Source organism: Uloborus diversus, chromosome 9 (assembly GCF_026930045.1).
Source record: "Uloborus diversus isolate 005 chromosome 9, Udiv.v.3.1, whole genome shotgun sequence".
Classification (NCBI taxonomy): Eukaryota; Metazoa; Arthropoda; class Arachnida; order Araneae; family Uloboridae; genus Uloborus; species Uloborus diversus.
In genome coordinates, this window is record NC_072739.1 from 94,720,169 (window position 1) to 94,736,045 (window position 15,877).

Genomic DNA, 15,877 nt, shown 5'->3' on the forward strand with positions numbered 1-15,877 from the left:
CCCGGGCACCAGTGGGAATCGAACCCACAATCTCTGGCATACGAAGCTAAGTTTTTACCACAGAGCCTCAGAGGTCGCACATCCGTCTTTTCATTTATTGAAATAGCATATGAATAAAAGCTTAGCCGCATGAACACATATCTGGAGCTTGCCATAGGGTGGGTCTACTTTTGAGTTGTGAACAATAAATATTTAAATTCGTTCAAACATAGTTACACACCTAAATACACGCATAACATGCATTATCACCTTCATCATAAAAAAATGTAATCTCTGAAATTATCAAAGTATTTTTTCAACTAGTCATTAATAACTTTTTAGCCAATAAAACTTTTTCCTATTATCATTCAACTTTTATACTGAATTTTCAATTAATTAATAGAACCTTTCACGTAATCGTTTGAAAAGTTTCCTAAAATTAATTGTATTTTTACTGAGATCTTTAGGTTTTCAATTTATTTGTTACTAGTGGTACCCGTACGGCTTTGCTCGTAATAGAAAAATTAAAAGGTCTTTTGGTTAACCTGTGTATATTTGCAAATAATGTATGGTGAATTTTATCGCCAATTGGCTTGTACCCATGTTACGGTTCCACGTTATGATAATTTCGTATCTCGCCAATCGGCTTGTGCCCATGTTACGGTTCCACGTTATGATAATTTCGTAATTTACTCGTCCATCTTATGATAATTTTGTTCTTAAAATTGGAATATAAAAAGAACCACATCGAATTTTCGAAAAATCGCTTCGAGGTGCACACCCCCATGCTACAAACTAACTTAGTGCCAAATTTCATGAAAATCGGCCGAACGGTCTAGGCGCTATGCGCGTCACAGAGATCCTGACCGACAGAGATCCTGACAGAGAGACTTTCAGCTTTATTATTAGTAAGTAATAAAGAAAACCTCGCTTACTCATTATGACTTTTTTCTTCGGTCATTAACATTTCTGGCCGAGTTCTTAGAGTTTTTTTACTTTTGATTAAAAATTTTTCTCTCCTTTTCTCTTTCCCTAAAAGTTGTTGCGATTTTATGCTACATTCATTGCGATTTTTCACTAGGTTATTATAATTTTTCACTCCAACATTACGACTTTTTCCCTGTCAAAAGCAATTTCAGTTCAGCTATTAGGGTTTTCAGTTGGAATGGTTTTGTAATTATATTATTAATGATTTAATTATTCATTTATTATTTTATTCATTTATTATTCTTATTATTTTTTTGCAAAATATTTTCTACTTTTAACTTCAAAATTGAAAAGATAAGATTTTCAACGTATTTTAATGATAAGGCTACAAAAACTGACTGAATCAACGCTACAACATTTAAGAAAGGGCATTCTAAAAAGTTTTTTTCACGTGGGGACATTTTTTGGATGATTGATTCACCGACAGCTGTAATGGTACAAGAAATTTTAGGGAAACAGAAATCACTTGATGCAATATTTTCTGGATTATTCTTTATTCTTACTCCACGCCAATGAGACAACCAACGACAATTATTTTCCAGAAAAGGAAAAATTATTTTTAATGATGGAGTAAATAACAGCTAATCAGTAAGCGATTGGTAAAAGCGAGGGCGTGTGAAATAAATTATGTAGAATCAATGACGTTGGCAGAAGGTTTTTATGGGTAATTCTGTGGAAAGGCGCAATTTCTTGTACCTGGCTCATAGCAATGAAACAGCAAATTTAGAAAAGCGTTTATTATTATTATTATTATTATTGTTACTTACATATTTAACATCGATCAAAGAACAAAAAAAAAAAAAAAGACATTTAACAGTGCCAAATAATGCTTATTGTAAAAAGTTGAAAAATTGGAATGTTTGTGATGAAAAATAACCCTGCTCTGGAGAACTGCCCTTGTCCAATAGTGCCGTTAGTGACTAAACTTTCACTCACTTGTTCACTTTTCTGAATTTCGTCGATGAGGACATTTTTCTCTTTGTTGAGTTCTTTGATATTAGTGTCCACTTCGGCCAAATCTTTCCGCACAGCATCCATTTCTTGGTTTTGGGACTTATTCATTGCCTTCAGACTTTCGATCGTGCGTTCGGCATCATTGTTCCTTTCTTCGAACATTGCTGCTCTTCTCGCAAGTTCGTTCCGCTCCTTCGTAATGCCAATGATATCCGCCTTTCGAATACAAAAGATAGAAAAATTACGTTTTAACTTACAAAGTATTTGACCACAAATCAATTGCTTAACAAACATGATAAAACCAGAATACATTCTGTACAGTGGAACTCCAATTACTCGAGTCAATTGATACATTTCTCCGCATCATCCCGCTACTTAGCGAGCGCCTTAGGTTTTATCGTCTGGAAGGAATCAGTTGGTACTTTTCCATTCGGATAATCAAAAATTTGGATGATTGGATTTTAATTCATTAACTTATTTTAATTAATCACTAAAATACTCTGAAATTCTGTCACATCAAACTTCAAAGAATGGCAAGTTTTGTTCGTTGTAACGAGAATTTCACTGTAATAGAATTTATACAATGTAATGGAAATTAAATCGGGAGTGGAATTTATTTCGTTCGAACAGATATTTTGTTGTATCGGTATTCGTTATAACGGGATTTCACTGTATCTGACTTTTCATTACCTTTATTTGAATTCAGGAATGACCAAGAACTAAACATCCAAACATAGGGTGTGGATGTTTTCTAAGAGGGAAAGCGGCGGGGGGGGGAGCGCTATAACTTTCCGCCTGACAAAAAGTGATACTTTAGTATTTTCTATGTACAGGCGTCCCTCGTATAACACAGTTAGTTCGTTCCGTGTAGTATCGAAACCGTGTTACACGAGACTTTTTAAAAAATAACTTTTTAGCTTATTTTTTACACTAATTAATCATGTACATAGTAAACGTCATGTCAATATGTATCGTGCTGTATCGAAACCGTGTTTCGTGTAACATCGAAACCGTGTTATGCGAGACTTGGAAATAATGTGAATCAAGGGATGTCTACCGTGTTATATCGAAACCAAGTTTCATAAAATAAAGTAAAAACTTATTAGAGTTGTTATCAAACATTAACAAAATGTATTGAACGAAAATGAAACTCCATCATTTTTAAACGTAACTTTCGTGCTATATCAAAACCATGAAGTATTAAATTCAAGTTTCGTGCCGTGTAATATCGAAACCGTGTTATAATAATCGCAAATTTGGTACCGTGTAATATCAATACCATGAAGTATTAAATTCAAGTTTCGTGCCGTGTAATATCGAAACCGTGTTACAATAATCGCAAATTTGGTACCGTGTAATATCAAAATCGTGTTGTACAAGTAACGTGTTATGCGAGGGACGCGTGTATTACACTTTCTTTCTCAGATTCTCCAAAATCCATTAAATAGAGCTTTGACTATATATAAGTAGATTACCTTAAGGTTGAATAATTCTTTTTGTTTTGTAGACAGGTCGGTGCTTAGGGATTTCTTTTCTGTCGTAAGTGCCCCAATGCGATCTTCTCTTATTCCAAGATCCCGTTTCAATTTTTCCATCACTGTGGATGCCTCATCGAAGTCCTTTCTGCACTTCCGATAATCGTTTAGCAAACTAGAAAAAAAAAAAAAAAAAAAAAAAAAAAAAAAAAAAAACAATAAGAACCTTTAAAAACTAAAGTCAGAGTTCAGTTCATTATGTTTTTATTAAACCAGTGGTACCCAACCTACGGCCCAGCATGGGCCATGCACGGCCTGTGGAACTGATCCGTGTGTTCCGTTGTTTTATTTAAATCCTGCATATCTAAAAGCGCGATTTATGACAATGTTATAAATTTGGAGCCAAATATTCTGAAAAACAGATATGCAATTAATAAAAGAAGCATCAAATACTAAAAACAATAATTGTTGGTTTTAAATTTCCTCGCCTTTTTCCTCATTTCCCCACGCTATTTAGAAAATTTTTAAATATTTTTCAATTTTACATTTGCTCTGGCCCATGAGAATAATTTCAATATGAAGGCAGCCCTCGAGTAGAAAAAGGATGGACAAATTGTGCGTTTTTTTTTTCCCGTGAAAAAAAGCGAAAAACTCAAAATTTGTTACTTACTGTGTTACCCATGTCAGCCCCTCAATTCAAGATCTTAAAGCGTTGGATAATTGAAGATCCAGTAATCCCCAGAACTCAACAGAGAGCGGCTACAGCTTATGTTCGTTTTCTTACTGGGCATGACCATAGAGTTCTTATAAACATTAGAGTGTGCACTCCTTTAGCAGCACAAGAGAAACTGGGATTTCGACATAAAGGGAAAGTAGTTTGGTCAAAAACGAAGGGGGCTTATACATTCGGTATCTTTCTCTCAACATTATGGCGAAATTAAATTACGTTTAACTAAGTTTCGCGTGAACTACAAACACGTGAATCGATCAATTCACGTGTTTGAAGAAAAAAAAATGACAACAATTTTTGCCCCCCCCCCCCCCTGTCAAAGTGTCACACTTCATCCTACCCCTTCCCTCCCTCTGTCACATGCAATGCCATTTTTCACGTACCTATTCATATAAAAATACGTGATGTCACACTTCTTGTCACCTCCTTCCTCCCCCTTGTCACAAAACTCACAATTTCACGTATCCCCTCCCGTCAAAGCGTGGCATCATTAGTGGACAACCCCTAAGTGTGTGTTATATTTTTCTCTTGTTATTGTTTCATAAAAAAAAGAGGGAACTTTGAATTGGAAGGAAGGATTCTCTTGTGAATATACTGTCACGGTTTTTGAGATCGTGTGCCGAATTTTTAAGAGAAAGTCGTTCAATCAAAAATGACGTTAAAATTCAATAGCCGCCCCCCTTTTTTTTTAAATCAGGTTTAAGAGCACCGTCTGCCTAACCTGCCCGTCTCCTACCGTGCACAACCTTTGATCCCCATTTTTTTGGTGCACCAGCTGCTTATGTGTAAACAGGCGGGGGAGGGGGGGGGGGCGATGGGAGGTCACTGCGACCTTCCAAAAATTTACTTTTCGGCGAATTTTATCTGACGATTCGGCAACATTGCAATTTTTAAAAAGCTTTTATGGTGCGAAGCTCATATTTTATCATTGGGCAAAATTCGGAGTTTTATTTGAAAAATTGAAAAGCTCCCACAAAAATTTTAGTTTGGGGAGCCCCTATAAACAGGTTGATTCGATAGGTAGTAAATTGCCTTAATGACCAAAACTCACTTTCCAAATTACATACCCTTTCGCTTTTCGTTTGGATAACATCATTTCTGATTTGTACTGCTCCAATTCGGCTGAAATCTTTTTAATAGTCATTTTTCCTTTCTCTAATTCAGTGTCCTTCTCGGCTATCCTATTCTCTCCTTTCTCCACTGCAGTTGTTTGCTTAAGCAGCTCCTTTTTAGTCGATTTAAGTTGACCTTGAAGCGAAGCATTTACCTTCTGCTCTTTGTTGAGCTTAGCCTGGATAGACGATTCCCTGTCTTGGAGGAAGGTAATTTCCTTTCTCATATCTTCTAAAGCTTCTTCCAATGTAATTATCTTTTCATCTTTTTCGTCGTCTGTGTTTTTCAGAGATGATGTTCCTTTCGTCTGAGGAGATGACTGCAATTTGCAAAATGAAACTAGAATTAGGCTTAAAATTGCTTTCAGAAAAAATGGCATTCTTCTTCTTATTTTTTATTTTTTTTTTTAGTATGGTAACACACACTATGGTATGCACAACAAACTTGAATTATTTTCCTCCATGAAATAAAACTATGGGATTTTCAATAAACAAAACGTGCTCGATTCACGTATCAAAACCAAAACGGTCCATCCACGCCTGCCATTTTTGTAGGAGACCCACTTCTTTTGTAAGAAATGCACAATGCTTTGAATGCCTATCAGGCTTTTTTTTTTTTTTTTTGAACAGTCACGAATAGGTCACTTTTGAGTCCTGGTCTTCCGTGAGCCGCACTGTTCACCAGCCTCCTCGAGCGGGTGATCCTCCTGGGCGGTGGCGTCCATGTCCTCCGGAATCGACTAAATTAAATCCTAACCATCTCGACTTTACACAATTCATTTCAGACAAAAACAGCATCCAGCACACAACATCTAGCATCCAGCCCCTGGCATTAATTTGAATTTTGACGTCTTGACTTCCAATTATGGTTTTCGTAATTATACGATTGCGATAGGAGCCATTTGTGGAAACAAGAAACTCAACGAGTAGGGTCCTACCACAATTCGTGACTGTCAAAAACATAATTTAAATTCTACATGCCAAAATTCAAATTAATGGGCTGGATACTAGTTGTGCGCTGGATGTTTTTTCTTTTTTTTTTCGTTTGCTTCCGACAGTTTAATTTCCAACTGTATGTCATAAAAGACTTACAGCTTTTGAGCCAGTAAAAAACCTTTCGTTTAAATTTGCCTCTCTGAAATTTTTTAATTAGTTCCTGAGATGTGACAAAGACACTCCTCTGTCCTTTACAATTACAGTGGAGTCTTGATTTAGCAAGGGATACGATCCAAGCCGTGTCGCGTAAGTTAAAATTTCGCTTTCTGAAAAAAGAGTACTGTGTACCTATTTGACTTTTTGATAAACATACACTATTATTTTAGACACTGTTAAACACTGCCCAAATTGTCTCAGACCATTCCTTTACGACACATTACGAACGATATAACGTTTCTTCGATAATGTAGGAAATCGGGAAAAACGGTCTTGATGGGGCACTTCTTCAAAATATTTTAGAAATTAAACCCCTATGAGATGCCCTCAGTAATGTCTAACTCAACCACAACGTATTCCAGCAGTATGCCACGCGGATCAAAAATAAAAAATAGTCTGCAAGATAAACCGACATTAGATTATTACGTAATAGTAAAACAAAAATCAGCACCAAGAAATGCTTAAAAATCCTAGAAATGCTTTTCATCCTAAACAATACTATACAAATCATCATTAGCTGAAATTTGAGATTTTTTTTCTTTGAAAATTTTAAGTTTTTTCTCCTCCGAATAAGAAATAGTCTGGCGACTTTCTGAAGTATTTGCGATGCACGTCGCAGCGACACGCTGTTTCTGCTACCGGGGCTAGACCTACCAATGCTAACAACTTGACCTTCCTGCTTCAATGCCTAAATAAGTTGGATCTCAATTTCGCAAATTGCCTTCGTAAGACAATGTACCTATATAATTAAAAGGAATTTCGATGTGCTTTTACCCCAAATTTTAATCAAATTCGAAACATCCGAGGTGTGATGCACTTACTTGCACATTTATTTGCTCTTCTGATATTTTTTCCATGCGGTCCTTTAATTCATTGACCAAACTCCTCAACGACTGTCTCTCTTCCGTCACAGCCACCATCTTATCCTTCAAAACATTTATCAAATCTCCAAAATGTGTCGCTTTTTTCTTCTCATCCTTCAGCGCGTTTGCCATTTTTCTCTTCTCTTCTTCTGCAACACTTTTCGCCACTTTCAACTCGGTGACTTTGTTGATGTTCTTCTGTGACCACGCGAAACAAGCACGAAATTTATCGAACAACTTCGAAAATTCGAAGCTTGTCCGTGCCATGGACTCGTCTGCTTTTAACTCATTGAGATACTTCTGAAAACTATTACAAAGTGCTATGTATTGTATTTTAGATATAAATATGTCTTCAAGTTTTATTTCTTTGTCGTCCATTTCGGTTAACCAATTATGAACATTATCCATCTTTTGCACAGCAACTGACTCTTTTCTTTCCAAACGTCGTCCTTTGGAATTTTCTTCATCTTTAGCAGAAGCTGTGTCTTGAACAGCTCGCGAAGCTTCTTCAGGATTACTTTCTACTGTATGGGCTTCTGCGTTTGCACTCACTGTGTCATCTTCAATAGCTTGTTTTGTGGGAACATCAGCATTGACGTTTTCTGCATCAGTATCTGTAACTACAATATCCACTGGAGATTTAGGTGCCTCTTTCTTGGTTGTTTCATCCATAGAGTTTTATTGATCTTAATCTTTCCTCAAAACTTACTTTTATTCATATGGATAATATAAGTTGAAATACACAGCAGGACACTTAATAAAATCTTTTTTATAATATTGCAGGTAACATGTGTGACACTTTTGCTATTATCGGTTTATTTTAAATTACCTGCCTTATAAATATCATGCTTGCATCTTGAAACAATAATTTATCAAAATGGCCTTTTAAATTGATAACTATTGCTGAAGATGGTAAATACGTGTAACATTTGATGCATTGTTACTGCTAGACTATTGTTGGTTTGATTATTATTTTTCAAAGGTTTATTAATTGTTGGAAAAGTTCTGAGCAATTGGACATATTATCCAAAGACAAATCATCACGAGAGGTATTATCCATTCATCAGGGGCGGATACAGAAAAATCTTTAGAAAGGGGGCATAGGAAATTGAATACCCCCCCTCCCCCGGCCTTCGATTTTTTATAACAAAGTTTAAATGACTTTATTTTAAAATGTGCGTGTTTTTTAATTCTTTTTTTTAAGGATTTTTTTAGGTCAATGAATCTACTTCTAAGTACATGAATATTATGCACTAATATACTTTGAATGTGGACGGAAATCATCTTTAACGTTTCAAGTCATTTAAATAGTACCTTGTCAGATTATTTTTTTTGGAATCTATATAAATGCAAAAAAAATTAATTTGAACTTTGACATCTTGAATTTAAATTATGTTTTTCGCAATCACGAGCGTGTGTGTGTGTGTATGAATGCGCATGTGTGTTTGTGTAGGCGCGTGTGTGTGGGTGCGTGTGTGTATGTATGCATGTGTGTGCGTGTTGTGTATGTATGCATGTGTGTACGTGTTGTATATGCAGTGCTGTGTTTGTACTCGCGTGTGTGTGTAGGCGTTCGTGTGTGTGTATGTGTGTGTATGTAGGCATGTGTTTGTGTCTGTGTGCAGGCATGAGTGTGTGTATGTGTGTGTGTGTGTGTTTGTGTCTGTGCGTGTTGTGTATGTATGCATGTGTGTACGTGTTGTGTATGCAGTGCTGTGTGTGTAGGCGTTCGTGTGTGTTTGTGTGTATGTAGGCATATGTGTTTGTGTCTGTGTGCAGGCATGAGTGTGTGTTTGTGTCTGTGTGCAGGCATGAGTGTGTGTTTGTGTCTGTGTGCAGGCATGAGTGTGTGTTTGTGTCTGTGTGCAGGCATGAGTGTGTGTTTGTGTGTTTGTGTCTGTGCGCAGGCATGAGTGTGTGTATGTGTGCGTAGGCGTATGTGTGTGTGTAGGATATGGACGCAACCTAGAGACGGTTTTCGCAAGAGGAGCAGCATCGTGAGGCCGGTCGACGTGACGGTGGTGCAGGCAGAGGGCTCTGGCGGGAAAATAAAATGATAGGAATTCAAAACAGTCAAATGAGCAATCGTGATTGCTCAAAAAAATTAATTTTCATTCTTATCAATTCGTGTATTCTAAAAAATTGTGCTAATTTCAAATGTTTGCACAAATTTATTTCTAGAACATTTGGGAGTGATATTCCGACTGAATAACATCCTTTTGAACCTTGATTGCTTAAATTGTTAATTATTATCGTTTTGTTTCTTAAATCAGTGTTCAAAGTTAATTCATAGCTTTTTAGCCTACTTTCCTAGTAAAAGCCTAAAAGCCAGAGAAAGAGGAAAAAAGCATGAAAGAAGGCTTAATGCATCTTGAAAATATCGCGAAAAAAAAAAGTAAAAAATAAGTAAAAATAATTAAATAAATATTGGAAAGTAGGGTATTGAGATGGGGAAAAAATGTCTGTCTGTCTGTCTGTCCCCCCCCCCCCCATAACGTTTGAATAAATAGTCCGATTCGAACAATCGGTCATTTTCCTCCAAAGTTCGCAACTCCGCCAATGTTTGTGGAGTCGGACTTATTTCGAGATAAAGGAGTCGGAGTCGAAGTCGAATTTCCAAGAGTCGGAGTCAGTCATTTTTCCTCCGTGCATAAATTTTTGCCGCTAAAGCTACGAAGTCGTGGAATCGGAGTCCGATTAATTTTCGGGAGTAGGAGTTGGAGTCGGAGTCAGATGCCCCAAAACTCTCGAAGCGGAGTCGAGAGTTGTTTGTCAAGAGCTTTTTCCGACAAAAGTTGTTTGAAGTCAATCCACCTTAAAGTTCGGAATCTATGAAAATTATTTCTTTGAGTTGACATTTTATTGTTTTTATATGTTTTTGAAATTACATAAATTCATTTTTAAAATTATTTTTTGGCAACAGGGAAAAACAAACTTTTTTTTTTTTTGACATGATGTATTTATTTGATTGAGCTTATTATTTTTTTTTTCTTTTTGAAAGGGGCTCAAGATTTTTTTTAATGGAAAAAATGTATTAAGCTTTTCAGCAGGAAACTGCAGTCCTCGGCTTTAATGACTGAGCTGGCGGTGTATTTCAAAGTATGTATTAAGCTTCTTAGTTTAAAGGTGCTGCTACTTTATTTGATCGTTTTTTTTACGCATCTAATTTTTTTAGATGAGCGAGATATATTTAATGTCTAGAAAACGGCTTAAAATAGGTAAAAATAATTTGCGATTTTAGCTAATTTTGAGAATATTGATCAGATACTAGAGAATGTCGATACTGGTGTACGGGAAAGTAGGCTTGTTTAGTTTTGGAAGGAACTTCTTGTTAAGTTTCTGGATTGTATATTTCAATTGAAAAAATAAACGTCATCTTTATTAACCGACTTCAAAAAGGAGGCGGTTATCAGTTCATACCGTATGTATGTTTTTTTTTTTTTTTTTTTTTGTCCACTCCCAGCGTCTCACCTAGTGAACCTATTTTGATGATTATTTTTTTAATGGATAGGGGATGGCTCAACTTAGGTCCCATTACTTTGTTTGACCATATTTGTTCTTTAGAAAAAAAGTTATGGGCAAAAAACAATAAATTTCATGCAATTTCCCTATTAAATGATTAAATTTAAAACCCATTGTTATGAAAGTTTGGTGCTATACGACAGTAACATTAATAGTAATTGTAATGATAATTTTGAATGAAGGCTTCTCTGAAGCAAGCATCAAGTTTCTTCAGGGGGATATTTCGATAATCGGGAATCTGGCGCTGCCCTCTCATTTTTGGCGTAAATAATTTTATTTTGGTAACCCTGCTGATTTATAGTAACCCTATGTGAATTATCGAAATCTTCCCTTCTTCAGTGTTATTGCTCCACGGTGGGGTAAACCTAACCTGGAAGCGAGGTGAGGCAGTGATTAGGATCTGCTTAGCCTTCACAATGCTACCATTAGGTTCACCTCAACTACACACAGTAGTATTTTTATCGTTATCGTCTATGCCAATAACAGATGGTCGGGGCTAAGTATGAAGATACAGGATTGCATAATAAACAACTTAGATGCTGTGAAATGAAAATCAGTTAGGAAAAACGTAATACTTAAATAGTCATAATTAAATTAACTACACATGAATTCCAGAGAGGAAGAAAGATAAGTTTTTAGTGCCAATCGCTTAAAGTTTAACGCTTGTTTATAGTTTTTTGAGCAATCACGATTGCTTTTTGTTCTCATTTGACTGTTTTGATGTCCTTTGATTTTATTTTCCCACCGCCACCCTCTGCAGCATCACGGTCCTCACGATGCTGCTCCTATAGCGAAAGCCGTCTCCAGGTTGCATCCCTGTCCTACACACACGCGCATACATACGCAACTACACACACACCACGCACGCACACACACACACACACAAACACACACACACAAACACACACACACAAACACACACACACAAACACACACACACACAAACACACACACACAAACACACACACACAAACACACACACACAAACACACACACATTCATGCCTGCACACAGACACAAACACACACGCCTACACACACATACACATACCCCTACACGCAAACACACATACCCCCACACACAAACACACACGCCTACATACACACACTCGTGATTGCGAAAAACATAATTTAAATTCAAGATGTCAAAATTCAAATTATATATTTTTTTTAGTATGGAGCATTTTTATGAAAAAAATAAGGTGAAGTTTCGTGATGGTAACTTCTTACTATTTCTGAAATACCTACATTTACACTAAAAAGAATGAAATAAAAAAATTTTGAAAGAAAAAAAAGAACCGACTTCAAAATTGCTCTAAAAAGTGAAAAATAATTTTATTCTTTAAACATCATCGATAATGCTTTTAAACATAATTTTTGAAGTTGGCGCAAAAACAAAACGTAAAATCCATTGTAACCATGCTTTGTTCATAATTTTTTTCAGAAAAGCAGCCAAAGTTACGAACGAAGCATTTATATCGTTATTCAAATATGTTGTCAGCAATGCATAATGTATGTGATAGTGAACAAACTGGGCCTGGCTAAATTTGTAGTTGTGGTTGAGTTATGTCTGTGAATGATTTTATCTATCGTTTTTGCGCCAACTTCAAAAATTATGTTTAAAAGCATTATCGATGATGTTTAAAGAATAAAATTATTTTTCACTTTTTAGAGCAATTTTGAAGTCGGCTCTATTTTTTTTTTTAAATTTTTTTTTTTATCTTTATCGTTTTTTACTATAATCAAGCTGAAAGTCTCTCTGTCTGGAGGATGTCTGGATCTCTGTGACGCCCATAGCGCCTAGACCTTTAGGCCGATTTTCATGAAACTCGGCACAAAGTTAGTCTGTATTATGGGGGTGAGCACCTCGAAACAATTTTTCAAAAATTCGAGTTTGTTCTTTTTCTATTCCAATTTTAAGAACATTTAACCGAGCAAAATTGTCATAAGATGGACGAGTAAATTACCAAGTTATTATAACGTGGAACCGCAACATGGGCAAGCTAATTGGCGAGAAATTCACCATACATCTTTTGTAAATATACAGGCGAACCAAAAGACCTTTTAATTTTCTACTACGGGCAAAGCCGTGCGGGTACCACTAGTTTTCTTTATAAAAATTTTAAAAAGAAAAGTAAAATAGTTTTTCATGTTTTAATGGAAAAGTAATCAGCAATGTAGAATTAAAAACATACGCCTACTCCAACTAAAGAACTCCAGAAAACGTTTTAAGTTTTTTGAATTCAGTTTTATGAGGCGAAAACATCCTCCGCCGGCACTTTTTTAATTTTACCGAGTGATAAAATGCAACCATACTCAAATATCATACTACATAACATCTAATGAGATGGAACATCAGGCATCATTTAAAAAAAATTTAAACTAAAAGTTCAATAACAAAATTTAAAAAAAAAAAAAAAAAAAAAAAAAAGAAAGTGTCTCCAAATTTTTGCCGAATCATCAGCAAAATGCAGGCCCGACGAAAGGCCATGTCAGCCTAGTCGGAAACTAGGGGCCCGGGCCTTTGGGGGTCCGGCTGCAGTGACGAAAAAAATAAGAAGAAAGAAAGGGAAAAAAAAAGGAAGAAAGAAAAGACGGGGGAAAAACTCCGAATAAGAGAAAGCGTAAAGATTAAATAAAATTTACTTTTTTGGTATTCACTGTTGGGGCACTTAAAATAGAGTTATTGTTTTCTATTAAGCAGTTTTGATTCCTCCCCCCATTTTCTTCTTTCCCCCTTTTTTTCTCCTTTGCCCAGTTTTCTTTTTTTTTTCCTTCTTTTTTTGAAGGGAGCAGGGGTGCCCGCCCACCTTGGGTTGAGCACTCCTGGGGGGAGGGTCAGCCATTAAAATTTTTAAGGGGGGTGTTTTGAAGGATATGTTTCTCATTTTTATGGGGGTCTTATGTTTTTTTTGGGGGGGGGGGATCATCGCGATATTTAGGGGGGATGCGCCCTTGCTCTCAGGGGGAGGGCCCGGCTACATAACTGACTAGACACCACCCGCCTTGGCTCTCTGCGGCCCTGGCACAATGTTGCCGAAAAAGGAAATTTTGGGAGGTCACAGTGGCCTCCCGTGATCTCCAGGGACAGAAATTTTGGGGCTCGTCACAAATGACTTTCACGCCCCCCCCCTCTCCATATCGTTTACCTGTACGTTCCTACAAATATTTCACCCTTTTTTTAAAAAAAAATCTCGAGTCCAGGCCAACAGGTGCCCCCCTCCCCCTGTGCACGCTTCTGTTGATCTCCCATCGGGGCGCCACGGACGAACGAGCGAACGTCACGTGGTGTGAAAAGTACCACCAACAACGTCTGATGAAATCTTGGTTTGAATAAAATCAGAAAAATATTTTTCTACTCAATCGGTGATAAACCACAGAATATAGTAACCTCTCTTCCTTGCAACCTTCATCCACGCGGCGGCTGTTTCTCGCTCGCATTCGTCAACTTGAAGGTACGCCAAAGTTTTCATTCCTGCGGTAAAAGTGATGCGGAACCAACCTGTTGCGCCTGGAGCTGTTATTAATTTCGCTACGACTTCAACGGATGTTGGCTGTTGCATTAATTCATCATATTTTTCGGAAGTAATTTTTAAATTTCCCAGCGTGTGTAGTGATTTACATTTCCTGTGCGCTTCCCGACGGTGACAATGGATTTTCTAACAACCAATGCGTTTTATCTACCACTTGGTAGCCGTGTGATTATCTACACTTGAAATTATATTTGTTCTGTGGTGATTCAACTGTATCGAATTCGCGTATCTCTTTGAGTGTGCATTTAATTTATTTCCTTCATTGGATTACTTTGAAATCGAAGCAGTATGCATAACAACAAAGGTGGTGACGAAGAAAAAACAGAACCTAAAGAAAATGACAAATGGATGGAAAATAATGATCACGACAAAGACTTGGAAGTGGCCCCTACTAAGAACAACTCTCGCTTGGACGAACTTCGGGGACGAGCTAAAAAATTCGCTTCCAACAGATATCATCTCATCATAGTATTATTGTGTGTACTTTTATTCATTTTATTCATCATTGTGATTGCATTAGCTGTTCAATTAGGCACTTATAAGTGCGCTGAAAGCAATGAATGTCGAACCGCGGAGTGCTTAAGAGCGGCTTCGTCGGTGGTCGCGCGTTCAGATATTTCTTTGGACCCTTGCAATAATTTCTATTCTTTCAGCTGTGACGGCTGGACATCGAGAAATCCATTACCTAAAAATAAAGGATCATATTCAGTGAGAGATCAGTTGAAAGGGGAGATATACAGTCGAGTTCGACACCTGATCGACCTTGTCCCGCATGACTCGAATACGACGAGGCATCAGTGGAAAGTGAAAACGTTTTACCAATCTTGTTTGGCTTTGAAGGATATCGAATATTGGGTGCCTGAAAAAATTAGACAAGCGATCCAGGAAATTGGAGGATGGGCTATTGTAAAGGAACCACCTGCTGGGTTATGGGATCGAAATTCTGTGCTGATGAAATTGCATGTCAGTTTTGGCGTTTCGGCATTCTTTCAGATATTGGTTGAACCTGATGACAGGGATCCACTGAGAAATATTATTAAAGTAAGTCACTAAATCTTTGAAATTACAAAAGTTAAGCTTGCTGTTATTTTAAGAATTTTTTGTAATGCCGGCTTTGACTTTTTTACATAAAAACCTGTTGATCCACCTCTCGTTTACTTGCTAGAAATTTAAACTTTCAATATGTTATGTAAAAATTGTGACACTGAAAGCTATTGTTTTTCATGTTAAGCTGCTGTTCAATCTAATTTGTTATTCACTGAATCAAACTCTTAATCGTAAAGTATGACTTATGTGAAATGCATCATGTTTTTTCTGAATTGATGTTGTAGTTTCCTTCTAGTTTTCATATTTTTTTTTCTATTTTCAGTCATTTAAATCACTTTTTCCTGATTAAAAAATTTGTTTCTTTTGTGATAAACATTACTGGTAGCTAAGTTTTAAAACACCTGTGCAAAATTTCATGCATTTCATTTAATTAGAGTAATAACACAAATCTTTTTTCAACGTTTGTTTTTCATATAAAAAACATATTTAGTAAACTCAAAAAGTCATTCAGTTGGCTTTCAACA

General features: G+C 36.5%; 2 protein-coding genes across 2 annotated transcripts in view; one reads left to right on the top strand and one right to left on the bottom strand.

The window, feature by feature from the left end:
* Window positions 1–7,924, bottom strand: part of LOC129230382 (cilia- and flagella-associated protein 58-like) — a 129,464-nt gene extending 121,540 nt beyond the window's left edge. The window contains exons 1-4 of the mRNA XM_054864781.1: window positions 7,211–7,924; window positions 5,193–5,557; window positions 3,396–3,570; window positions 1,903–2,136 (exon numbers count right to left, since the gene is read on the bottom strand). Of these exons, the coding sequence (XP_054720756.1) occupies window positions 1,903–2,136; window positions 3,396–3,570; window positions 5,193–5,557; window positions 7,211–7,924 (1,488 nt within the window). The remainder of the gene's footprint in view (window positions 1–1,902; window positions 2,137–3,395; window positions 3,571–5,192; window positions 5,558–7,210) is intronic.
* A 6,277-nt stretch (window positions 7,925–14,201) lies between these two features.
* LOC129229329 (endothelin-converting enzyme-like 1) overlaps window positions 14,202–15,877 on the top strand; it is a 46,962-nt gene continuing 45,286 nt past the window's right edge. Inside the window, exon 1 of the mRNA XM_054863621.1 lies at window positions 14,202–15,347. Within this exon, the coding sequence (XP_054719596.1) occupies window positions 14,595–15,347 (753 nt within the window). The 5' untranslated portion in view covers window positions 14,202–14,594. The remainder of the gene's footprint in view (window positions 15,348–15,877) is intronic.